Consider the following 27,866-nt stretch of genomic DNA (forward strand, 5'->3'; position numbering starts at 1 on the left):
AGGGACAGGGGAGCCTGGTGGGCTGCTGTCTGTGGGGTCACACAGAGTCAGACACGACTGAAGTGACTTAGCATAGCATGGCGTAGCTTAAAAAATTGCAGTTTAAAGAGTAAGTATTTTTTTCAAAGTTCAGGGCTTTCTTTAGTCCTTACGGAAGATTCAAGGTCAAGGGCTTTCTCTAACTCTAGGCTGAATATGTAACATCTCTGCTCTTTTTTTGTATCTGTGAGGAACAACTGTGAGAAAGTTATGAGTAGGGTAATTTATCCTGGTCTCCCCAAACTTTGCTAGATGAGCCAAATTAGATTATCACTTTTTTCTAACCCAAAGTACTCCTGGCAATTTGGAAATTTCCATGAAATTCTGAGTACACTTGTGGGAAGTATTGTCTTGTATCTCAGGTTGTACAGAACTTTAAGGGTTATGATTTTGGCCCTAAGAATTTCTTTATAATTATTAGAGGCCCTTAGACTATTTTTTATGGATTTAAACAGTTCCAGAAGCTCCTTTTTATCTTTATTTCTTTGTGTCTCCCTGTGGCACTCAGCTATTTCTAACTCTATTATTGTTTTCTTTAGTCTTTGTATTTGTTTTTAATATATTCTTTATTAAAAATAATTTATATTTTCTATTTTAAAAAAACTTAGAAGAGTTTGTAAAGTGAAAGTGAAACCCCCTTGTTCTTTCTAGGACACCTCAACAACAGTTGCACCACCCAGATACAATTTACAGCTGAATGGATATCTTTTTTTTAAATGTTACTTTGGATTTAAAATTTATTTTATTTTTTTAATATACTATTAATAGTTTTCACTGTCCTACATAACTTTAACATGGAATTACTGTTATTCCCTCTAGACTCCAAATCCTCAGTAACAAAGTGCCTCTTAATAGTGCTCATGATATACTTGTTGACGGAGTGAATGAAAGAATAAATGACTCTTCCCCCAAAGGATTTTATTTAGAGGACTTCCAGATATCAACTTAATCCAGGCTTTTCAAGAATTTGCAAAGTAGGTTGGAAATAGATCAGTTTCAACAAATATTGAACTGATTCAGTTCAACAGCTATTACAGAACGCCATCTCTAGTGCACAGATCTGGGCAGATCTGTTTTAGATTTAGATCAAGTTAAGTTTTATATCAAATTAAGATTAAGGGTATAGCTGTTTCCTCTATTTTAGCAGGCAAGAAGGCAGACTATCATGGCAGATGTTGTTAGGTGGGTAGATGTGAGGGTGAGAATTTGTGTAAGCTCTCATCTTGTTGCTTCAGTTTTCTTTTTTCTAATAATTTTTAAATTTTTATTTATTATTGGCTGTGCTGGGTCTTTGTTGCTGCTTGAGCTTTCCTCTAGTTGCAGCGAGCGGGGGTTACTCTTGATTGTGGCATGCAGGTTTCTCGTGGTGGCGTCTCCTTGCAGAGCACAGGCTCAATAGTTGTGGCGCATGGAATTAGTTGCTCCACGGCATGTGGGTTCTTCTCAGGTCAGGGATCAAACCCATGACCCCTTGCATTGGCAGGCAAATTCTTTACTACTGAGCCACAAGGGAAGCCCCTGCTTCAGTTTTCTCTCTGAAATAAGAAACACTGTTTTTAGCTGAGAGTGAGCAGTATGGAGGGGCTCTCTGGGTTTGAAGAGAGAAGTGTCATCTAGGGGAATTTGAGAATGGTTAATTAAGAAAATATAGAAGCTAGGCTACCCAACTGAGATTTGCATCAGGAAAGTAAAGTGATACCTGCCAACCGTTCAGATTCACAGATTCAAGTACAGAGTAACAGAGGTTTAGATTTCATCACAGCTTGCAGGCAAAGAATTATGTTTTTGCTAAAATTGAATTAATTACAAAGGAATCAAGAGGGGGCAGAGAACCAAATGTTAGTGTGAGGTTAGGATTATGATAATTGACTGTGAAATTGAGCTAGGTTAGGAGCAAAGAGGTCAAGGCACCAAGGGGAGTAAACCAGAAGGAGACAGTGTTAAGAGGATGGATTGCATGAAATTATGGAGAGGATACAATTACTGGTAATCACAGGTCTCAGAGTATGATCGTTGTGTTGGTTAAGGTAATACAGAGGCACTGATGTGATTTTATCTCAGAGACTTGTCTCCTGGTAGTTGTGTAGAAGGGGAGAAGACCAGAGGTAAGGAAACCAGTAAGAACATTATTGTAGTTCCTCAAATGAAAGTTGACAGTGATATCAGGATTCACAAAACAGTTTAGAGAGTATGCAAGAATTGGATGTACAAACAAATGAAGATGTGTCGAAAATGATTATCAGGGTTCTGACATAGATGGTTTAAGATCACGTTTAGATGGGAAACTGAAGATTAAGAATAATGAGCATGAGATATCAGTCATATATCCATGTAAATATACTCAACAGACATTTAAGTAGGAAAGTCCCAATTATGGGGTAGAGTCTGGATGAGAGGTACAGCCTTGGAAGTCACATTAGAGTGTGGATGAGCTCAGTGAGAAGTAAATGGAGAGAGCCAGCAGGGTTGATGCAAGCACATTTTTGTGAATGAAACCATTTTGAGAAACAGAGGAATCAGATGCTAAGGAGGAGTAGTCAGATAAAAAGTTCTCTGGGCACATAGAGCATGTTTGAAATGAGTGTGGGGGTGGGCAGTGATGTGTATGTATACACATATCTCCCATATATATGGTTTTGATAGACCATCTGTCACTGACCCTACAGGCATATAAGAGCCAAATGAGACATAAATGATATATACATTTAGAGGAAAGACAGATCACTGTTGAGTCTTGGTGCAGAGTGAGAAGTGAGTGGGAAGGATGTACAGAGATGTTCCTGCTGTCAAAGAACACTATGGGAGATAGACTTGTCACCAATAACTGGTGTGTAGTAGGGTACAGAGTAAGCAGCTGTAATGAAAGAATACCACCTAGCAATGAAGAACGATGGAATGTTGTCGCACTGAACAGCTATTGAATCTCAAAGGTAATTTTGACCAAAAGAAACCAGATAAATAATAGTACATGTTAAATGTTTCCATTTAAAGTATGGAAATATGAAGTTTTAAAATGAACAAGCCTAGACTATAACTTTGGTGAGTACTGAGTGGGAAAGGGCACAAGGCAGCCTTTCAGTGCCCTAGAAATTTCTTCATCTATGTGGTGGTTAAATGGATGTATGCATACATTACAATTCATGGGTTCACTATAAATTTGTGTTCAGTTTAGCTCAGTTGTGTCCGACTCTTTGTGACCCCATGGACTGCAGCACGCTAGGCCTCCCTTTCCATCACCAACTCCCGGAGTTCACCCAGACCCACGTCCATCGAGTCAGTGATGCCATCCAACCATCTCATCCTCTGTCATCCCCTTCTTCTCCCACCTTCAATCTTTCCCAGCATCAGGGTCTTTTCCAGTGAGTCAGCTCTTGGCATCAGGTGGCCAAATTATTGGAGTTTCAGCTTCAGCGTCAGTCCTTCCAGTGAATATTCTGGACTGATTTCCTTTAGGATGGACTGGTTGGATCTCCTTGCTGTCCAAGGGAAGACTCTTGAGAGTCTTCTCCAGTACCACAGTTAAAAAGCATCAATTCTTTGGCGCTCAGCTTTCTTTATAGTCCAACTCTCACATCCATACATGACTACTGGAAAAACCATAGCCTTGACTAGACAGACCTCTGTTGGCAAAGTAATGTCTCTGCTTTTTAATCTGCTGTCTAGGTTGGTCATAACTTTTCTTCCAAGGAGCAAACATCTTTTAATTTCATGGCTTCAGTCACCATCTGCAATGGTTTTGGAGCCCAAAAAATAAAGTCTGTCACTCTTTCCATTGTTTCCCCATCTGTTTGCCATGAAGTGATGGGACCAGATGCTATGATCTTAGTTTTCTGAATGTTGAGCTTTAAACCAACTTTTTCACTCTCTTCTTTCACTTTCATCAAGAGGTTCTTTAGTTCTTCTTTGCTTTCTGGCTTAAGGGTGGTATCATCTGCATATCTGAGGTTGTTGATATTTCTCCTGGCAATCTTGATTCCAGCTTATGCTTCATCCAGCCTGGCATTTCTGTATAAAGTTTATGTCAATCAGAATTTGTAATTGAAGACTTTGGGGAAGTGAGGAACAACTGAGAGAGTAAGGTGGTAGAATAATAGGGCCCAGGCACTTCCTCATTGTTCCTTCCTCTTTGTCCCTTTCCTCTTTGTTTCCTGGCTCCCCTGCAGTGATTCTCTGATTGCCTCTCCCCATTCTGAAGAATTTGTTTCTGAAGTGACTAACCATTGTATATTGCACATTGACTCTATGAATGGAAAAGTGTAACCATACCTCTCATCAGCCGATTCCTTTATTAGTAAATAAATGGCCAAGGACTACAACACTTTCTTCCTTTATATTAGTTCTGGCTTTGATCTGTTGTACATAATACATTATTCCAATGTTTAACTCACTTAGATTGCCTTGTAAAACAAATAACAAACTCCTAATTCTTACTTTTAGATTCAGATGTCAACTTGTGGAGTAAACCACACTAAAGATTAGAAACATTCCAAGTATCTTAATTTTAGACTTCATGTTTTCTTTTCTTTAATTTTACTTATAGCTGGGATTATAGCTGAGCATTTTTACACTTTTGTGACACTAATAAGACCAAAGTAGAGTGGGTGCTACAAGGTTATAATATTTTAGCCTTAACCCAATTTATGAAATAAACTATTTTATCTATTTTAATCTATTTGAAATAAAATCAACTCAGAACATAAGTCTGCCATCTGCCTCAGGTATTACAGACCAATTTCTAAAATTTTATTTAAGTGTAGTTTGAGGTCACAGAATCTCCCAGTTAATCCTTATAGATCAACTTATTACATAGGAGACTTCAAGTCTTCCCATAATGAAAGAGCTGCCAGGTGATTTTTTCTGGAGAGATTTTTTGCTTGTTATAATGATGATGTATACTCTAGCAGAAGTATTGGTTTGGTCTGAAGTGCTGTACTCTGTATTAGGTAATCATGTAACTACCTGAGGTCAGATATTTGGTTCCATTTTCTATGAAACTAAATAGAAAAAAATTTTAAACTAAATTAAAATATTCATTAACATGTACAAGAGTCATTCAAGTATGGGGATTTGATAATGAGTTTTTCATTTATTTTTGAGGGAAGTACTCCAGGGCAATACCAATTTTTTAAAAAATGGTAGTAATTTACTTCCAAGATAATGTGTTATTATCTGTTTTATACTGGTGACTTTATAATAAATAGGCTCATTCCAAAGTTTAAAAGTCTGTGTATCCAGGTGTAAGTTACATACACACACTCCATGAAATATGCCACATTTTGGTGCTGTTTTTCTGGAGATTGATAGAAATTGTAAAGTGAGACCAGTTTGGGTCACTGGACTGAGATGAGCTTAACATTCAGTCTCTGTTTTGTACTTGTTGGATTGTAGAGGTAGAAAAGAAAGTATTTGAAGATGGTTATATACAAATGTGAAGTGCTATTTGAACTGTTCCTCACAACCCCAAGCTGCCCTAAGAATGGTGACTGCTGATTCCATAATTTTCATTTACAGTGAAATAACTGTCTTTGTCTAGATTGCTGTGTCTTATAGGTATTTATGAGAGATCATCTAGCTAGAGGTATGTTTTTGTGAATTTGGACCCTTTTCTAGTATTCTTTTCCCAGTAACACAGCTTTCACTTACATATTTTGAAGATAAAGAAACATTTCTGCCATTTCTTTTTAATCTTTTGCTTTGGGGATGAAGTTAAGTGACCCTATAATGTCCATGTATTGGGTCTTAGTACTGATGTAATTCTTGTGAGCAGGATGAATGCCTGCCTTTAACTAGGTAACTCATTCTTGAATCTGTGGGAGCATGTTAATCAGCCTGTCATCCAGGACCAGAAAGTAAGTATGGGAAGAACAAAAAATTAACTTGCTTGAAAATAATCTGTTTGTCAGTATTTTTATTGGCATAGATATAAACAGAAGTGATAAGAACTGGAATCTCTGAAGTAAGTATTATATGACCAAGTTGAATCTTACAGGTCTGATTATTTTTCCAATTAAATGTTAATTTAGTACAAACATTTCTGTCCAGTAGGCAGTGTCTACATAGTTTTAAATTAATTGTGATTAAATTGTAATACAGATTATTTTTACAAGTAGCTTTCATATCATATGAAAAGTTAGAACTAATATTTAGAATCTTTTAGAAACAAATTCGCATGTAAGTATAAGTGTTGTTATAATGGAGTTTTTCTTTTTTTTTTTTCCTAGGTGGCTCTAAATAACTACACCTTTGAAAATGTGAGCTTTCATGTTCTTCATCAGCGTTTTCCCCTTTTTACTTTTCGAGTCTTATCAGATTGGTTTGATAACAAGACAGATCTATACAGGTAATGTTTTATAATTCTAAAGAGGATAATATCTCTTTTTAAAAATCAATAGTGAAAGTGGAAGTCAGTCAGTTGTGTCCAACTCTTTGTGATCCCATGGACTATACAGTCCATGGAATTCTCTAGGTCAGAATACTGGAGTGGGTAGCCTTTCTCTTCTCCAGGGGATCTTCCCAACCCAGGTCTCCTGCATTGCAGGTGGATTCTTTACCAGCTGAGCTACAAGGGAAGCCCAAGAATACTGGAGTGGGTAGCCTATCCCTTCTCCAGTGAATCTTCCTGACCCAGGAATTGAACCAGGGTCTCAGCTGCATTGCAGGCAGATTCTTTACTAACTGAACTATCAGGGAAGCCCTATTACTAGAGTATAATTTATATACAATAAAATGTACACATTTAAAGTATATTGTGCAGTGACTTTGAAAAATGTATACACCCTGTAATCACTAGCCCAGTCAAGATAAAGAACATTTCTAACACCCAGAAAATTCCCATATACAGCTGTCATTAATCTACTATTCCTTAACCACCCACATAAGTACAAATTGAATTTCTATTACTATAGATTAGTTTTGCAGTTTTAGAACTTTGTATTATTAGAATTATTTACAGACTACCCTTTTGTGTCTGTCTTCTTTTAAGAAATTCAGCATGTTGAGATTCAACCATGTTGCACAAGCCAAAGTTTGTTCCTATTTATGTTACTAAATAATAATCATTTGTATGAGGATACCACAGTTTACCCAGTCACCTGTTGAGGGACAGTTGAGTTGTTTCTGGTCTGAGGCTATTGTGAATAAAACTGTATGCATACGTTTTCATTTCTCTAGGAATGAAATTTCCAGGTCACATGATTAGCATGTTTAATCTTTTAAGACACTGCTGAATTGTTTTCTTTGCAGTTCTTCTAGTGCAAGACTGCTGGAAACAAATTCTCTCAGCCTTTATTTATCTAAAAATGTCTTCATCTCCCCCTTATATTTGAATGATATTTTCACTAATTCTGGAGTTGAGAATTCTTTTTCTTTCACTGCTGTAAAGATTTTATTCCCTTTTCCTGTGGCGTCATTATTTCTGATGAGGAATCAATGGTCATTCTCCTTTTTCCAGTGTATGGAAAAGTCAGGCTTAATGAGTGGATGGCTGCTGCTGCTGTTACTCTGTGTAAGGCTCAGAGTGGAGACAGGGGGATTATTCACTTCCCAGGCCCAGAGTTAGTCTTTGAGAGTTCCTGTTCTCCTAGGCCTTGGGGATGAGGCTCCTTCAGCATTCCTGCTCGTCCCACAATGGTGATGGACCTCCGCTTTGCATCACTGCCAGGGCCGGATCCAAGTATGTTTCCTGACTCTCCCACAGAGGAAAATGGCTTACACTTCTACTCCTGCCTTTGCAGTGGTATTTCTTTGCCTGAAAGCTATGGTGGGAATGTTTCTTTCCCCTTTCCTAGTGGTAGACAACTGCTGCTTGTTACTTGGTACAAGGCACACAGTTGGAACAGGGGAGGTTTCCTGCCCTTCCCTCTAGTGCAGCTTTTACTGCCAGCCTTCTCCCAGCCATAGACATTTTTGGCATCTCTTCTTTTCCCAAAGATAGTGAATCTCTGCATAAACCCTAAGGATTGGAGAGTTTCCTCCTGGTCCCAAAGCAGCTCAAGGTTTCATATGAGAGATGGGTTGGAGGAAGTTGCAAGGTTTCATTTCTCTGTGTCCTGCCCTAGTGTGTAGGGCTTCCAGTGATTCTAAATAGTCATGCTGGCTCATACATGACCTTTAAGAATTTAATAACATGTTAATTGGTTCCTTCTTACCTGCTTTTATGAGTTGCCTCTCCCTCCTCTTCTCTGCCAAAGATGAAATACGTTATGTGTCCTGTCTGTCCTTCAGTGGGTTTGAAACTATGAAATTTAGTTCACCTGATTCTTTTACAACCTTAACTTACTTTAGGCTTCAGTAAAACTTATGATTATGTATATTATCCAGGTTTTTATCATTGTTAGACTGGAGTTACATGCTTTTGCAGCTTTCTACATCTGAAGCAGAATTACATTTTCCGGGCTGTTTTCAAGTTTCTTTCTTTTTGCCTTTGTTTTCCATAATTTCGGTATGTATATTATACTAGCTGATAGTGTCCCACAGATCCTTGAGGCTCTGTACATTTTTCTTCATTTTTTTTCTTATGATCTGTCTTTAAGTTTACTAACTTTCTTCTGTTGTCACCAACCTGCTGTTAAGAACAACCAGTAAATTTTGTATTTCAGTTATTTTTAGTCCCGCATTCTCATTTGGTTTTTTCTTTTGATAGTTTCTGTATTCAGTGGATTTCCCTGTCCACTCATTAATACTGTATTTTTAACTTTTTGAATATCTTTTCTTTAGATTTTTGAACATACCTTGTAATAGTTTCTAAATTTAGCACCTGACCATCTCTGTATTAGTTTCTGTTGACTGCTTTTTAACTGTGGGTTATGTTTTTTTGTTTCTTTGCATGATTATGTAATGGATATTACTGATGTTCTGTTGTACAGATTCTGGTTTTTTATTATCCTCCTCTGAAGCATGTTTATTTTGTTCCAGCCAGCAACTGAGTTACTGGCTGATCACCTGAGCTTGTGCATACCTGCTTTTTATGCTTTGTTAAGATGAATCTCTGGAAAGCTGAAAGTGCTCTCTAAGTCCCTCCAGCTTGACAAGACTCAGTCTCCATATTCTGTCCCACAGGCCTGTTGTTAGTGCTTGGTTTTAGGTTTGCTTGCGGTGGCCTTACTTTATGCCTTGCTCCCAAGACATAGTTTTTCTGAGCTCTCAGCTGGATGCTTTGGTTGTTCATAAGGGGTTCATGAAGTCTCTCCACTCTGGCATGGCCAGACCTTCAACTACAACACTGTCTTACAAGTTCTGTTCCAGACTCAGGTCCCCAACTGCTACTCTCTAGTAAGCCTCTCCCTGCTCATTTTTCCGCGTAGCCCTGGGCCACTCACAAGAAACCCCCATCTGTACTACTAACTCCTAACTCCTTCCCTTTGCACAGATGCCCTTTTCCACAGATTGCAGATACAGCCTGCCTGCACTCTAAACTCTTGTCTCCTCAGCTTAGCAGTATAGCCACACTTTGCTCAGACCTAGCATACTGCACTGGGTTTAGGAAATTATCTCCAGACAACCTGAGGCTCATTTCATATGAGTTTCCCTTCTCTCAAGGAGCATCGTCCTGCACTGCCTATTGCTCACTGCCCAGAAACAATTACCCTGAATCTTTTATCCAAGAGAGCTAGTCTAGTACCAGTTACTCGTCTGTAATCTGAAATGAAAGTTTCCACCTCTGCTTTTCTTTAAAGGTAAAATGGATAGTTAATAAGCTTAGAAAATATCTGTATAAAGAACATAGTCTTAAAATTAATGTATCTGATGTTAGAAATGAGTAGAGCTGCTTACTGAATTATAAGGCCATATGATGGTGAGGATAGGAAGATTGAGCCTTAAAAACAATCTGCTATATTTGAAGTAACTGCTTTCTGAGCATGTCCACTTGTCCTCCAATCTCGTTTAAGGAATCTCAAGGAAGTGAAGTGAAATCACAGAAAATACTGAGCTTATGATCAAAGCCTTATAGAAATAGAAGCTTAGGGGAAGTTATATACCAGTAAATAAAATGAAACTTGATATTAAACTTAATATCTACATTAATAACTACATTCAGTGGTTTGTTTATAAACCCTAGAGTGTTCGAAATGCATATTGTGCTACATCTAATTAGGTGTTATATAGGATGATAAGTATGTTCTTGCCAAGTAAAATCAAGAAAGTGGAATTAATATATTTTAAAGGAACTGACTGAATCCACATATATGTATTATCTTAGCTTTACATTTGGCTGTATGTATTACTGAAGAATTATATGAATGATCTAAAATAATACATATTAAAATGTGATATAGTTTTTTTGCCTATCAAACTAAAATAATTTTTAAAATTGCAATCCCTAGTGTTGACAAAGATGCATGGAAACACTTTACTAGTATGAATGTAAATTATTAAGATTATCTAAAAAGCAGTGTGTCACTTCATATTAAAAAGACCAAATCTATGAATTTAGCTTAAGGAAATATTTAAGCATCTGTACACAGACTTAACTACAAAGATGCTCATCCCTGGTGGTCCAGTGGTTAGGACTCCATGCTTCCACTGCAGGGGGTATGGCTTTCATCCCTGGTTGGGGAACTTAAGATTCTACATGCCACGTGGGGTGGCCAAAAGAAAAATGTTCACCACAGCATTGTTTATAGTAATAAAAGATACTCAACAAATACACTAAATTGTTACGACCATACAATAGTATACTCAATAGCTATAAAAAATATATAAATGTGGAGAAGTAGTCACAATACATTGTAAAAAATGCAAGTTATAGAACAGTATTTCTATTCATTTTACTTTAAAAATTGAGTATTAATAAATTTTAAGGTTTTTTTTGTTTGCTTCGTTCTTTTCAACAGTTTTATTTGGATGTAATTCTCTCACATACCATACTATTCACCATTTAAAGTGTACAGTTCCATGGTTTTTATTGTATTCCGAGTTGTGCAACCATTATCACAATAAATTTTAGAATATTTCCATTCTTCATGTCATCACCCTCCAACCCTCCCTTCTTCACCTCTTCTCCCCCGCATCCCCATCTTAAGCAACCACTGGTCTACTTTGTGTCTCCATAGATTTGCCTGTTCTGGACCTTTCATATAAGTGGAATCATCAGAATATACAGTCCAGATTCATTCATGTGTAGCATGTGTTAATACTTTATTTCCTTTTTTACCAAATAATACCCCACTGTGTGGGTATATACCACATTTTACTTATTCATTAGTTGATGGACACCTGAGTTATTTACACATTTTGGCTATTTTGAAAATGCTGTTATGAATATTTGTACAAGTTTTGGTGTAGGTGAATATTTCTATTCCCCTTGGACATATATACTTAAGAGTGGAATTGGTCAGTTATACTCTGTTAAATCTCTGTTTTTAACAATTTGAGGAATTGCCAGACTGTTTCTAGTGCAACTGCTCTATTTTACATTCCTACTGCAGTGTGTGAGGGTTATAATTTTTCTACATCCTCACTAACACTTTTATTATCTTTTTAATTATAGGGTGATTTCTTTTTTTTCTTTTCATGTTCATTTTCTCATTTTTTGTATGGATTAATCATGTGTCTTAGGAACAGGTTTTTAAATAAGTTTATTGAATTATTATATGACTATCTTGTTTTAAAACCCACATAATTAAAAGTTACAATATATTTGAAACTTAATATTCTTTAAATGAATAGGTTTTATTCTTTATCGTATATCTTTGAGTCATTTTTATAGTCTAATAACATAATACTAAAATCAAAACTTCCTTTCATAACTTTGGTGAAGGTTTTGTTGTTTGCTTTTTTTTTTAATAGTTTTATTTATTTATTTTTGGCTGCACTGGGTCCTCACTGCTGCACAGGCTTTCTCTAGGTGTGGGAAGAGGGGGCTACTCTCTAGTTGCCATGCAGAGGCTTCTCATTGTGGTGTCTTCTCTTGTTGTGGAGCACGGACTCTAGGGTGTGCAGGCTCTAGTGGTTGCAGCACATGGACTCAGTAGGTGCAGCTCCTGGGCTCTGGAGCACAGGCTCAGTACTTGTGGTACTTGGGCTTAGTTGCTCCACAGCATGTAGGATCTTCCTGAACCCAAGGATCAAACCTGTGTCTCCTGCATTGGCAGGCGGGTTCTTTACCACTGGCCACCAGGGAAGCCCTATTGTTTGCTTATTTATAAAACGGTAGGGTAAAGAGGTTTTCAGGGTTTAAGTCGAAGAACAGAATATATTTTCACAGGAAATACTGATATGACATATTTGTTTACCTATGTGTGGTCTCGTTAAAATTATTTTCCTGATTTTTCTAAATCTCCACCAACCAAATCACTGTTTCTTCCCGTAAAATGCCAGTGCATACTTTTATTTGAGACTGGTATTAACAGTGATGACTTAAAGTTTCCATGTTCTTTAAAAGCCTATAGATAAAATAATATAATTGTGTAATTACTGCATCATCAGCAGTGGCATCTAAGAGAGTGTTACTGCTTGCCAATGCAAAAATAGAGGAAGATCAGCAAAATATTAAAAATAATTAGTCTTATCACCTTATCACAAGTACTGTTTTGAACTTTATATATTTTCACTAGGTTTTATGCCCTTGAAATATCTGCAGTTTTCTAATCTTTATCCTTAACATATTTTGATAAAGACTCCATCGTGACTCCCTTCTAAAATAACTTCACTTTTAATAGGTAATTTTTGGCATAATGAAAATGTACTAGTTTCAAGTACCCAAATGTTTCCCAAATGTTCATAGCATGGATTCTCTTTTAACAGATGGAAAATGGTTGATCATTATATTAGCCGTGTCCGTGGAAATCTCCAAATGTTAGAACAGCTGGACCTAATTGGGAAAACCAGTGAAATGGCTAGACTTTTTGGTATTCAGTTTTTACATGTACTGACAAGGGGTTCACAGGTAGGAAATCAATTTTATTGCACACTTGAAAGTTCTATGTGAATGATATACTTTTGAGATGTTGAAATGATCTGATTTTTTTTTTTTTTTTAACTTTGTGTCTGATACCAACTAGTACGTAGCTGGTTAATCAAATCTTATCATTTTGTTTTCTGGAAAAGCTTAATTTCACTTAATAGCTTTGCTTTTTTATTTTCTCTCCATACCAACTTTTTGACCACTGCTGAATTTTACATGGTAATAAAAAAATAAATGGCTGTGCCCTTGAGGATGATATTCTGTTCCTAAATACTGTCACTGTGATTAGGGATGCTTTGAAAGCTGCTTAGAACTGGAGAAGCGGTAAAGAAAGTCTAGCTCTTTTGTCATACAGTCCTACTTTTGGGAGTTCCAAAACTTCCAACAGATAACTAATATTTAAAAAAAAAAAAGCGGAAGGATTTGGGAATCAGTGTAAATGGGCTGTATCACTTTTTTAAAATATTAAAGATAAATGGGACCTTAGAAGCCATTTAACTCATATCTCTCTAATTAGATTCCCAAGGCTATCATGAAAGATTTTGTTTAAATGCCTTGCTGAAATGGTTTCCTGCTTTTATTCAACAAATATTTATTTGAATACTTTTAGTGTGTTAAACACTGTGCTAAGCCATCTGGGATACTATATTAAATCACTCAGATTCCTTAACCTCATAAAATCTTTTAATTATTTTATGTCTGTAACATTCCCCCAGTCTACCAATTCAGCAAATATAGCAAACCTAGAGCTCTAATTACTTTAGCATTACTTGTTGCTGTATTTTATTTTATTGCTTTATATTGATTTTACTTATTTATACTCCCATGAGTTTCAAAGCCTATTTGAGCTGGCTTATAATAAAAGGCAGAGAGATACCTCAAAACCATATGAGAACATTTCAGAGAACCCATACTGGTTTTTGTGAGTGCTTTTTTTTTTTTTCCCCCTCAAACTACAGACTGTCCACTTTATAGCTGTTACCATAAACAATAATTGCTTGATTCATTTTTGTGAAGGACCATTATTAACCTATCTTTCAGTTTTGGAATCCTTGTGTTTCCTTCTTGGGAAATTGAGAGAACATTTATCCATCTCAAGTCTCCTCATTGCCATCCTCTGATTTTCCCGAATAAATTTTTGAAAGATTATTGGCCAGCTTTTTCAATGAAATTGTTACATTATACAGCTGTCTCTTCTACATCTTTTATTATGATATAGCTATTTTTAAATCTTAAATGTAACTGTGTCTTTTTAAAATTGGCTTGTTGTATAAGTTATTTGACATATTTTACAGTTTTTATAAAAGTTACGAAAGCTGATTAAATAACCATTACTATGTAACTGTGGTGTGAGAAAGTCATGCAGCTGTATTCTGAAGAACAAAACATCTCCCACATGATTCTCGACATATTCAGAAGACCAGTATATTTGTTTTTAAGTTTCTTTTTCTCTCCTTACTTCCACCTCTCTGCCTGCAGTACCGTGTGGAATCAATGATGTTGCGTATTGCTAAACCAATGAACTATATTCCTGTGACACCTAGTGTACAGCAGAGATCTCAGATGAGAGCCCCACAGTGTGTTCCCCTAATTATGGAGCCTGAATCTCGCTTCTATAGCAACTCTGTTCTCGTTTTGGATTTCCAGTCACTGTATCCTTCTATTGTAATTGCATACAACTACTGTTTCTCCACCTGCCTCGGTCACGTGGAAAACTTGGGGAAGTAAGTTTTTTTCATATTTACAATTACTTTGCTACACGTCATACTTCTTACTAAACTTAGACTCTCTTTGAGTGTCTCTTTGCATATGAGACTACCCTTCTGAGCAGGATGAATGGGCTGTAATACAGCTAGTCCACTCTTTGTAGTTGTGTGTGTGTATGTGGATCATTGTAGATTAATTCAGCATCATGGATAGATAACTCATGTGAACAAGACTGTAAATACTTTCAGCCTTGCAATTTATGTTTCACTTTTCACGTATATCTGTTAAATAAGACATATTTGTTATATCGTGTTAAATATAATCTTTGTTATATTTGTTGTATCTTGTTTACTTCTTGTTAAATAAGAATTATATAAAATTTGTTGGTATAAATCACTTTTCAGTGGAACAGTCTGAGGATTATGATCTTATAGCTTTAGCTGTGACTTCCTCTTGACTTTTCTTAGAAATAGTTTTCTTTTAAAAAGTTAAATTGCCAAATGTTAGATTTTATTCATGTCAAATTTTTTCTCATAAGAAATGGCCTTCCTTTCTAATATTCTTGTGTAATTAAAACCAAGTGTTATAGTTTTAGTCTAAAGTATATTCACTCCTTATAGAAAACTTTTATGGAAATTGTATCAGTAATTCTGTCTTTTTAATAAGAATAGGAATTTGGAAAAGTTGTTTACAGTCTTTTTGAAAGTGAAAGTTTCTCAGTTGTGTCTGACTCTTTGTGACCCCATGGACTGTAGTCCATGGAATTCTCCAGGCCAGAATGCTAGAGTGGGTAGCTTTTCCCTTCTCCAGGGATCTTTCCAACCCAGGGATCAAACCCAGGTCTCCCACACTGCAGGCAGATTCTTTACCAACTGAGCCACAAGGGAAGCCCAAGAATACTAGAGAGGGTAGCCTATCCCTTCTCCAGTGGACCGTCCTGACCCAGGAATTGAACTGGCGTCTCCTGCATTGCAGGCAGATTCTTTACCAACAGAGCTATTAGGGAAGCCCCTACAGTCTTTTTATTTAAGGTTTAAATTTTTCTTTAGGTAATTTAGTGTAAGGTAGTCATATGTTGAGGTGAAATTTGGTATTTCAGTATAGATTTTCCCCATATGTTTTAGAATAGTGCCATTTAAGAAATGTTTCTTTTAATAAACTGTATTTAAAGAACTGCTTTTTGGTAACTAAACAAATAAACGTTTTAAGTATATGAATTCATGTTTAGATGTTTAAAAATGAATTTCCAGTAGAATGAGAAAGATTCCTAAAATGCCCAGAATCTCTGTTCTGTGATTTGAAAAAGTATTTGCTTAATTTTTTTTTTTCCTTAACAGGTATGATGAATTCAAATTTGGCTGTACCTCTCTAAGAGTACCTCCAGATTTACTTTACCAAATTAGGCATGATATCACAGTGTCCCCCAATGGGATAGCTTTTGTCAAGGTAATACTGTCTTATAAATGAAAGGTATCAACTGTGATTTAACCTTTGGAGAGCTAATGGTCTAGATGTTGTTGGCATATAATACAAAAAAAAAGCTTACTTCAATATCTCAAAAAAATCAAAGATACAAAGAATCTTCTAAGAAATTTTTTAAATCATTTTTTAAAAAAATAATGATCTTATTTTGCATGAATTTAGGTTTAAATCTTTTGTTAGACTTTAGTTTTTTAATAAACTATTGCAAGGAATAGATTGCATATATACCTCCTGCCCTCTATTAGAATCTGGTTGACTTAGATAGCTACGTGATGATCACAACAGTGTTAACTTACAAAGATTAAAACTGCTTTAGCATGCACTTTACTAATTGTTCTATATATTTTAAATTAAGACTGTCTTAAAAGTGATACTCTAATATATTTATTGATTATATTTTTAAGAAGATACCCAGACTTATAACAGAGTTCTTTTTTCTCTCTCTGTCTCCCCTCAAAAAGAGACTAAAAAGCCTCATAAATGAATAAATCAAAGGCAAATAGGAGGAGATCTAGGAGAAGATTATATTGCCTCTCATATGCCAACTTCATTCCTTTTCTATTTCCTTAGCAGTGAGTCTGTAAGAATCACGGGACAGTAGAGTAGTTGGTGGTGGTAGCATGGACCCCACTAGCCCTCAAATTCATTCTGGTGTACTTAGCAAAAGTAGCATCATTCTCTACCAATCAAAGGATGCTATGTTTAAAGAATATTCTAAAATTAGCCATTTAGATATGAGGAAAAATTTTACCAGGAGAGTTCAGGATATATTCCATTTTGGAAAACGTTATATTTTAACATAATAACACGTCATGTCTTAACATAAACATGGCTGCTTCAAAAGGTACACAGAATGAATTAGAGGTTAGAATATGTTTTCATTGTCGCATATCTAGTAGCTTATTATTTTATCTCCGTTTAACAGCATTTTAAGAACTTGCATCTACATTTTGACCCAATGTGTAAAGCTTAATGAAAGTTAGTTTTTTTTTTTTTTTAGTATTCAGGAGTGTTATTATACTATCCCTGAGGTTTTAATTGTTCAGTCTGACATGCATTACCTTGCACGTGTCTGTGAATCATCCTCAAAGTTACTACTGTTTTGTGATTTTCATTCCTAGTGGAGTTCTCGTAAATTCTCCCTAGTCTTGATTAATACAAATGATTTTTTTTTTTTGGCGTCAACAAATTTTATCACCTCACTATTCATCCCCTCTTCCAGATTGCTAATAAATATAGGCCGGAGGGGATGGCTTAGTGGTCTAAGCATCAGATTTGAAATACCTAGAGTCCCTGGAACTGCAGGTTTGAATGTCAGCAGAGTCAACCCAGCTCATCATTCTTCCAAGGTAGATAAATGGAGTTCCATGCAGATTACTGTGTGGGGTCATTAGGATGAGATCTTTTAAAACTGAGGTTTGTTATGAGTGATACAAATCCCGTGTGTCTTTCTGAAAGAGTGGGGGTTTGGATCAAAGTTGTGACAAAATTTCCCTCTGAACTCGTGTGGTTTTTTACGTTCTAGTTGGCATCCTCCGTCCTGGAGGTCTCTGAGCTCACATAGTAGTGCTACAGTAGATTTGTAAACATTACAGGAACCTTTTAGGAGAAAAGCCCTCTTCAAAAGAAAGAAAATGTGATGATTTTATATTGACTGCCACTGGTCTTGTGGCCACTCTTACTATTTGTTTCAATTCATGACAGTTGGCCATTGTTATACTTTTTGCTTCCTTCTTAATTATCTAAACCTATAATATTTATGGGATCTAAATATTCTTTTTTTTTTCCTTTATGATAGCCTTCAGTAAGAAAGGGTGTGCTACCAAGAATGCTTGAGGAGATTTTGAAGACTAGACTCATGGTGAAGCGGTCAATGAAGGCTTACAAGCAGGACAGAGTCCTTTCACGAATGCTTGATGCACGTCAGCTAGGACTTAAGCTGATAGCAAATGTCACATTTGGCTATACAGCTGCTAATTTTTCTGGGAGAATGCCATGCATTGAGGTAAGTGATACAAGTCTATAGTTTTTTTAAAAGAGACTAAAGTGGCATTAAATGAATACCTGTTCATTGAAGCATTTTGTTTTTTTAAAGTGTTTCATTTCCATGACATAGCATCAGTTTTTCTTAAACCAGGGCTTATATACATACATATTCTTAGAGATTTGTGGGTTTTCTCTATGAGAACTCTATTTAATGATAATTTTATAAATTAGCATACACATTTCTGGATACCTGGATGACCATATCGTAATCCATTATTGGCATGAGGTTTCTGTGCCACCTTTACAGCATTGTTTACAGTAATACTGGTACTAAATAATTCCTTTTAATGTATTGATAGAGATCTGAGCCTAGTTCATTTGTCTTCTCTAAATGTCAAAAAAAAAGTCATTCCCTATTTACTAGTACACCGGTAGATATAAAGTAAAACCTTTCTTTTGCAGTAGTTCAGTTCAGTTCCTCAGTTGTGTCTGACTCTTTGCGACCCCATGAACTGCAGCACGCCAGGCCTCCCTGTCCATCACCAACTCCCAGAGTTTACTCAAACTCATCTCCACTGAGTCGGTAATGCCATCCAACCATCTCATCCTCCGTCGTCCCCTTCCCGCCTCAGTCTTTCCCAGCATCAGGGTATCTTTTCAAATGAGTCAGTTCTTTGCATTAGGTGGCCAAAGTATTGGAGTTTCAGCTTCAACATCAGTCCTTCCAATGAATATTTCCTTTAGGATGGACTGGTTGGATCTCCTTGCAGTCCAAGGGACTCTAAAGAGTCTTTCCAACACTACAGTTCAAAAGCATCAATTAAGACACTCTTCATTAAAAAGTCTAATTTCTTATTATTTACTAAATTAGGGTGTTAATTGGACATAAATACAAAGTAGTATGACAGAGTAATACAGTAATTCACTAATTGAGAAAAGAACAGAGTACTGTTGTTTGGTTGATGATCTTTTCATGCCAAATGAAGGCTAGAGCATTGTGGTATGCCATATTTGCAGTCGTTCAGCAAAGGAAAAGCAGTGGAAGAATAAAGTCCCCGGACAGCTCACAGTAGGCAAAGTAAACTGCAAAAACTTGTGCAAGGGACTTCTGGTTATATGTCCAGCATGTAAGAAACTCAAAGTCTCCACTCTGTCCTCCCACCAAGTAAGCCAAACAAACGGAAGAGTCAACAACTCTTCTTAGATCTGTTGGAGAGGCGAAGTCACAGGGTAAACTGCTACCCCTCCCCCCAACTGAAGAGGCCCAACAGGTGAATACAGAGACTCACAGCTTACCAGAGTGTAATCCATGAGCACAAGTCTGAGAACCAGTGCCACAGTAAAAATAGAACCATAGCTGATGAATTGCTGGAGGCTCAGGCTAAACAAATCTGAGAGAGAAAAAACCCCAATGGACCCAGTCATCAGGGTCCCCACACAACTAGGAGCTGAGGCAGGTTTTCACAGTGAATATCAGTGAAAAATTTCCTTGTGCTTCTGGCACAGAGAGGGGAAAAGAACCATTCTGAAATACACTAGAGTGTTCTGTGTTTAACAAAGTCTGCCCTCAGGAGAAACTATTTAAGCAGAGCCCAAGCTGTTGGAGTTTCATCAGAGCCTAACTGACCTGGGAAAAGAGAAATACCCAACTCCAACTGCTCTAGTCTTCTACATGGAAGAAAAATACTCTGGTCTGCTCTAGTCATCCTGTCCCACCAAAGTGGGGTGAAAAATTGAAAATTATTTATGAAGTCTATAGTCCAGAGGCACAGGTTCACTGAAAAACAGACCTACTCTTAGGACTGAAGAGCACGTCCTTCTCTCCCCAGCACCTTTTCCACATTACTAAAGGCCTGTTTATAGCAGTTCCTTTTACCCAGTACATCATGTCTGGCTGTCAGAAGGAATTGCAAGACATACCAAAAGCCAAAAAACACAGAAGAAACAAAGAAAGCACCAGAATCAGACTCAGATAGGGAAGGGATGTTGGCACTATCAGACTGCAAATTTAAAACTATGGTTAGGATGCTAAGAGCTCCCTCCAATGGCTAAAATAGATAGCATGCAAGAGTAGACGGGCAATATAAGCAAAGAGGTAGAAATTCTAAGAAAGAACTAAAAAGAACTGCTAGAAATCAAAAATACTGTAAGAGAAATGAAAAATGCCTCTGACTACTACACTGAACATGGCTAAGAAAAAAATCTCTGAGCTTGAAGAACTCTTGGTAGAAACTGCTAAAACTCAAAAGAAGAAAAAAAAAAAGGAAAAGGTGTCCTAATACTATAGTGTGATATATATGTAATAAAAATTCCAGAAAGAAAGAAAAGAACAGAAGGAATACTGAAACAATAATGACTGAGAACTTCCCCTAATTAATGTCAGACATCCGCTTGCTCCTTGGAAGGAAAGCTATGACAAACTTAGTGTATTAAAAGGCAGAGACATGACTTTGCTGACAAAGGTCCGTACAGTCAAAGCTATGGTTTTGCCATTAGTCATGTATGGATGTTAACGTTGGACCATTAAGAAGTGCTGAAGAGCTGATGCTTTCTAACTGTGGTGCTGAAGAAGACTCTTTAGAGTCCCTAGAACAGCAGGGAGATCAAACCAGTCAGTCCTAAAGGAAATCAATCTTGTATATTCATTGAAGGACTGATGCTGAAGCTGAAGCTTCGATAATTTGGCCACCTGGTGCGAAGAGCCGACTCATTGGAAAAGACCCTGATGCTGAGAAAGATTGAAGGCAAAAGGAAAAGAGGGAGGCATAGGATGAGGTGGTTAGATAGCATCACGAACTCAAAGACCATGAATCTGAGCAAACTCTGGGAGATAGTAAAGGACAGGGAAGCCTGGTATGCTGCAGTCCATGGGGTCGCAAAGAGTCTGACATGATTTAGCAACTGAAGAACAATAGGAGCAAATGGTCAAACACCAAACTACAGATCCAGGAAGTTCAGAGAACACCAAACAGAATAAATGCCAAAAAAAAAAACCAACCCAAAAACCTAAACCTAGGGACATCATTTTCATACTGCAGAAAATCAACAATAAAAGTCCTCAAAGAAGCCAAAGGGTAAGAACCACCTAGCTTATAGAGAAGCAAAGGTAAGAATTATATGCAACTTTTCCTCAGAAACCGTGCCAGGCAAGAAAAAAATGGAATAAAATATACCGTACAAAATTATCATTCAAAAGTGAAGGAGAAATTAAGATTTCTCAGACACATAAAACTTGAGGGAATTAGTTGGCATAGACCTGTCTTGCAAGATTTGGTTAAAAGAAGTTATTCAGAGAGAAGGAAAGTGACAACAGGTCAGAAACCTAGATCCACAAAGAATGGAAGAGCATCAGAGAAGGAATAAGTAAGAGTAAAAGAAGCCCTTTTATTTCTCTTAATTGATCTAACAGGTAATGATCTGTTCAAAATAATAATAGCAAAAAAAGTATTTGATAGGTATGTTTTTATATATGTACATTTGTATAACTAAAATGAATGACAAATGGTACAAGGACTGGGAGGAACAGATTAGGATTCTTTCATTTTAAAGTACTCACACTACCTATGAAGTGGTTTAGTGGGTTTTGAAAATGGTGTATTGAAAGTAAATATAAATACTGCAAGATTTTGGGCAACCACCATAAAAAGTTTTTTAAAAAGAAATATAACTAATGTGTAATATAAAATAGTCAAACCAAAAAAGCAGTAAAAGAGTGGAAATTAAAAATAGGAACAAAGCAAAGGCAACATCGAAAATAAAGAAAATCAGGAAGAACATAGTTGAACTCAACAACACAATAAAAGGGCATTTACAAACTACTTCATCCAAAAACAGCTGAATACATATTCTTCTCCAGCTCACAAGGAGCATGTAAGATAGACCACATTCTGGACCATGAAATATACCTTAATAACTTTAAAAGAATAGATTATATAGTGTATTCTGCTTTCAGATCAGAATTGAATTAAACTAGAGATCAATAATGGAGAAGGCAATGGCACCCCACTCCAGTACTCTTGCCTGGAAAATCCCATGGGCGGAGGAGCCTGGTGGGCTGCAGTCCATGGGGTCTCGAAGAGTCGGACACGACTGATCGACTTCACTTTGACTTTTCACTTTCATGCATTGGAGAAGGAATGGCAACCCACTCCAGTATTCTTGCCTAGAGAATCCCAGGGACGGGGGAGCCTGGTGGGCTGCCATCTATGGGGTCACACAGAGTCGGACACAACTGAAGCGACTTAGCAGCAGCAGCAGAGATCAATAACAGAAAGATAGCTGGCAAATTCCCCAAATACTTAAGAGATTAAATAGCCAATTTCTAAATAACAGGTCAAAGAAAAAAATCTCAAAAGAGAAATTTTTAAATTATTTTGAACTAAATGAAAATACAATTTATCAGTTTGTGGAGATCAGCAAAAACAGTACTTAGAAGGAAATTTATAGATTGAATGCATCTAAGCTTGATCTGAAAGGATATAAGCACGCCAATGTGCACTGCAGCACTGTTTACAATAGCCAAGACATGGATGCAACATAACTGTCCATTGGCAGGAGAATGGATAAAAAAGATGTGGCACGTATATACTATGGAATATTACTCAGCCATTAAAAAAGTGAAATAATTCCATTTAGCACAGCATGGATGAATGTAGAGGCTGTCATCCTGAGTGAAGCAAGTCAGAGAAGGAGAAATATTGTATGACATCCTTTATATGTGGAATCTAAAAAGAAATGATACAAATGAACTTACCTACAAGACTTATTAGAAAACAAACTTTTATGATTGCCAGGGGGAAGGAATGGTCGTGCACATACTGCTATATTTCAAATGGATAACCAACAAAGACCTACTGTATAGTATATGGAACTCTGCTCAATATTATGTGGCAGCCTGGATGGGAGGGTAGTTTCGGGAAGAATGGATACATGTATTTGTATTGCTGGGTCCCTTTGCTGTTGACCTGACACTACCACAGCATTGTTAATCAGCTATATCCCAATACAGAGTAAAAAGTTAAAAAAAAAATACACCAAGCACAATACCCTCAACATCTCCATGTTGCTGCATATGGCAAGATTACCTTCTTTTGTATAGCTAAATAATATTTTATCATATATAAACTACATTTTCTTTATCCATTCATCCATCATGGACACTTAGCTTGTTTCCATGTCTTGACTATTGTAAGTAATGCTGCAGTGAACATGAGGATATAGGCTTCTTTTCCAGTTAGAGTTTTTGTTTCCTTCAGATAAATACCCAGAGGTGGAATTGCTGCATCATACTTTCAATTTTTGGAAGAACCTCCATGCTGTTTTCTATAGTGGCTGCACCAATTTACATTTCCACCAACAGTGCACAAGGGTTCCCTTTTTTTCACATCGTTACCAGCATTCTTTTCAGAGAATTTTTACTTTAAATATTTTTCTTATTATGACTTTTCAGGATCCCAGCCATTGGCTAAATTATGAAACCAATTAATTTTTCTTCTTTTTAAATCCATTCTCTTAGCCCTGTAATCTTATTTATTAGGAACTGTTACACAAAGTAGCAGAATCAGTTTTAATGTAATTCCCACTCGTTTCTTCTCCTCCAGTGCTCGACCGTGCCCCTCGCTCTCATGCCTGAGTTCTTCATAGAGCATGGACCTCAGGGCCAGCTGCAAAAGTTCTGACTCTTCCGGGTGTAGTTTAAATGGGTCAGAGTAGATGGCAGGAGGAAGACATTTAGGATCAGTGTATGTTTGTATTTATTTGTATGTGTAGATCTCAAAATCATATTTGACTCTAATTCTGGATGGCTCGCCCATTTAGCTATTTGCTATCACATATTTTTATCTTGTGAAAGTGGCAAAAGACAGACTGAATGTTTTATTTAAATTTGAATTTCAATTAGATGACATGATTGATTCTTTTAATGTATTAGGTTGTAGTTCATATTCTCAAGGTTTTCTAATGCACAAAAGGTCTCAACAGGATTTATGATCTTAATTTAAAAACCAAATTAAGTTTCTGTGATCAGTTTATTTATTCCTTTGTTCATATACTTAATATTTCCTTTGTAAACATCTTTAAACAGCCTTTTAATTATTAATAAATCCTGCATTTAGTTCATATAATTCATATTTTACAGTAAAATGGGAAAGATCATTATAAATACTGTTTGCAAAAGAAAAAGTACATAATTCTTTAAAACTTTAAAAAGTAATGTTCCATTTATGCTGAACAGCAGTTTCCCTAGCCTTTAGCTTTAATGAGTTTAATAAATGAAGCAGCAGTGCTATACTAGCCTCCTTAATTTATTTAACTATGAAATATAATTAGCTTGCTTCTCATATTTGTCAAGATCCATCATCTTTTTTGCTTTGTCAGCTTATGCCATTATCGTTGTTAAAACTCACCAATCACCAATGAAAGAACCCTTGTTAGATATATATCTGCTTACCTCATTTAAATTGAACACTGTGATATATTTTTCATCGTATAATCATGCATTTTTCCTTGCATTCAGTATTAATATAAAAATTATGTATAACCAATCACTGATATTTAGGTTCAGCATAAACTTTTTTAAAATTTATTTTAATTGAAGGCTAATTACTGTACAAGACTGTAGTGGTTTTTGCCATACATTGACATGAATCAGTCATGGGTGTACATGTGTCCCCCATCCTGAACCCCCCTGCCTCCTCCCTCCCCATCCCATACCTCAGGGTTGTCCCAGTGCACAGGCTTTGAGTGCTTTAATGATACTGAAAGAAATTATTATAACACTCCAACAGAAAAAATTTGAAAGATATACATGCACACACATGCATATACACAGTGTGGTCTCCTGTTGGTATAAAGGCATATTAGAAAGTCCTTGAATAAATAAGGTTTATTCTTCTAGGATCAAATATAGCTATCCTTGTATACAGTGCAGTCCATTATACTTACTGATACACTCACACAGGCAAGTCTGTATATTGATTGGTTTCTTCTTTTAAATTATTCATCCATCCCATTTTCTTCTTGAGTACCTGAAGAAGGAATAATGAATGGCACTGGTGACTATTTTGTTTTCTTTTCAGTGTTCTTTTCTCCTTGTTTCAGTTTTAGAAATATTCAGTAATGAAAATTAAGTATTATACATTAAAGCCTATTGTCTTATACTAAACTATATTAAGAAATTTTTTCCTATGTGTTTGTACCAACAGGTTGGTGATAGTATTGTTCACAAAGCCAGAGAAACTTTGGAACGAGCTATTAAACTGGTGAATGATACCAAGAAATGGGGTGCCAGGGTTGTATATGGTGATACTGACAGGTAATGAACTTTCTGTTTTGTAGTTGTCCTTTTGCATCTCTTCAGATATTCATTTCAGTGTTTGAAATGCCTTAAGGGTAATCCTTCCTAAGAATAGAATTCTACCTAAGTTCTCTCCAGTTTTTGTGAGCCGCAGACTGTGAAGATTCCCATGGCATCTCTCCAGGTAGCAAGTATGTAGATGTGATGGTGCATTAGTTGTGTCCAATTCTTTGCAACCCTCTGGACTGTAGCCCACCAGGCTCCTCTGTCCATGGGATTCTCCAGGCAAGAATACTGGAGTGGGTTGCCGTTTCCTTCTCCAAGGGATGGATGTTCCCAACCCAGGGATCAAATCCACATCTCCTGCATTGGCGCAGGTGGATTCTTTACTGCTGAGCCATCTGGGAACCCTTAAGTATTTAGATAGGGATCTGTAAAAACTGTATATACAGGAGTCTAGTCTGTTTAAAGAAAGAGTTTTTAATGTGAAGAATTCCTCAGATAGCTGCAGGTCTCTGAATTTAAATATATATCTTAAAATAATCAAACTGTTTTGGAAAAACAGTTGCCAAAGGTAAGAGTGGTTCACTTTTCACTGGGCCCCAAAATCTGTTGCCCTTCTTATATAAACAGTTCATATAGGTAAATACAGTTTTCACTTTTGATTCCAGAGGCTCACAGACTTCCTAAAGCCCATCATCTATGAGCTGACAAAGGATAGGACTGCCTTTGAATCCTAAAAATAACCTCAACCTGGCTTACTTTGATATTTTTCAGGGCCCAGTTATTTATGTAATATCCTATTTATATGACTTAATAAAATTTTTCTAGAATATAGGAGTTATGCAAGTTTCTTGGAGTCTGAAATTTTCTTTTCATATTAAAGGCTTAAAGTCACAGTGATCATTCTAAGAGCATTTGCTTCAGGAGCTCTGATCACTTTACAGTGCAGTGGACCAATCAGAAATAATGCTTCTAATCAGTGAAAATAGCTTCCAGCTAATCTTTAAACAGCATTTAATCTTCTCCAGTTTTTTAGTGCACATAAAATCAGCATAATCATATTAATGCTGAATAAGACCTTGTCTTCACATAGCAGCTGTTTCATTATCAACAGGTGGGGATAGTTTCAAGTTATCCAGGCCCCATTTATCCACAGTCTCTACTGTTCCCCATCAAAAGCCACTCCTCACTTTGAGTATTTTACTGCTCTGTAAAACCACTTCTGCTGAGAGGTCTAGCAAAATAAAAATTACTAGGACACAATTTTCCAGAGCTCCTCACAAAATAATTAGGGAAGAGGAGAAAAACTTTAAAATACTGAATTTAATTCAGGGTCTTAAATGTCAGTGGTTGACAGCACACACCCAGAATCAGAAATTGGCATGATTCTGATTATACTTATGTTGTTTAGCCTTTAAGATTTTTAGGAAATCAGACAAATCAAAAAACACGGACTTAGAATATCAGGCTGGAAGAGGACTTTTGGGTCAGAGTTTCCATGTGGCTGGAAGAAAATCCTAGGAGGCCCATTCTCAGGTGCTCCTTAGGAGCAGATTCCCCTGGAGTAAGAAGTGTGTCTGAGATCACCCAACTAGTAAGACATAGAGCTCAGACGGTAAAGAGACTGCCTGCAATGCAGGAGACCAGGGTTTGATCGCTGGGTCAGGAAGATCCCCTGGAGAAGGGAATGGCTACCCACTCCAGTATTCTTGCTGGAGAATTCCATGGACCGAGGAGCCTGGTGGGCTACAGTTCATGAGGTCGTAAAGTGCCGGTCATGACTGAGCAACTTTCACTACTACATCAGATATCACAGGTTCTTTTTATGATTCTAATCAATGAAATGTATTTGCAGTATCATTAGAACTTTTGATCACCATTCACCGTCTGATTCATCCAGTAATGCTTACTGAAATATACTGAATGAGGACACTTTACTCTAGGGCATGCATTCTCAATGGTAGTAACATTGCCCCAACAGAGTACAAATCGGTCTTTGAGGAGCAAACCACTTAGATAGTGTGGTGGATCTGGGCCCCACGAAGATCAGCTGTACCCAACAATATTTTATTCCTTATTGATTACTTTCTCTTGTTAAATTTACTTTTTTAACTTCTTTTTTTTTTGGAGCAGACAATAATGATACCATAGTGAGAAGTACTGCTCTAGGGATAACAGATGAATGCTTGATGGAAGGAAAGAGTTCTTTACCAAGAGTGAGATGTGGAGTCTCTTTCTAGCTATGCTCCTAACTGATTGCATGGCCATCAAAAAGTCACTTGAGCCTCTCTCAGACTATCATCAGACCACATCTGATACATGATGATGAATGACCATTGGCTCCCTCCAATTTCAAGACTGCTGATTTTGTGAATCTTGGAGTCTAGCTAAGGGAGACCAGTTACCAAAGCATCAAAATTACTCTGTCAGAAAGGGTGTTTCTTTCTCAAG

General features: G+C 36.7%; 1 protein-coding gene and 1 long non-coding RNA gene across 9 annotated transcripts in view; one reads left to right on the forward strand and one right to left on the reverse strand.

Moving 5' to 3' along the window:
* Positions 1–27,866, forward strand: part of REV3L (REV3 like, DNA directed polymerase zeta catalytic subunit) — a 177,219-nt gene that overhangs the window by 132,232 nt on the left and 17,121 nt on the right. For 7 of the 8 annotated variants that reach the window (XM_061428654.1, XM_061428656.1, XM_061428655.1 and 4 more), the window contains 6 exons: positions 6,261–6,379; positions 12,784–12,925; positions 14,423–14,667; positions 15,988–16,096; positions 17,931–18,137; positions 25,321–25,430. In XM_061428654.1, the coding sequence (XP_061284638.1) occupies positions 6,261–6,379; positions 12,784–12,925; positions 14,423–14,667; positions 15,988–16,096; positions 17,931–18,137; positions 25,321–25,430 (932 nt within the window). Of the gene's footprint in view, positions 1–6,260; positions 6,380–9,576; positions 11,662–12,783; positions 12,926–14,422; positions 14,668–15,987; positions 16,097–17,930; positions 18,138–25,320; positions 25,431–27,866 lie in introns of those variants that run through there. The other variant, XM_061428661.1, reaches the window with a different exon arrangement.
* The window catches only part of LOC133254394 (uncharacterized), a 76,160-nt gene that overhangs the window by 45,727 nt on the left and 2,567 nt on the right, over positions 1–27,866 (reverse strand). Inside the window, exon 2 of the long non-coding RNA XR_009738660.1 lies at positions 25,067–25,143. This is a non-coding gene — a long non-coding RNA (uncharacterized LOC133254394). The remainder of the gene's footprint in view (positions 1–25,066; positions 25,144–27,866) is intronic.

This window comes from Bos javanicus, chromosome 9, assembly GCF_032452875.1.
Source record: "Bos javanicus breed banteng chromosome 9, ARS-OSU_banteng_1.0, whole genome shotgun sequence".
Taxonomy (NCBI): domain Eukaryota; kingdom Metazoa; phylum Chordata; class Mammalia; order Artiodactyla; family Bovidae; genus Bos; species Bos javanicus.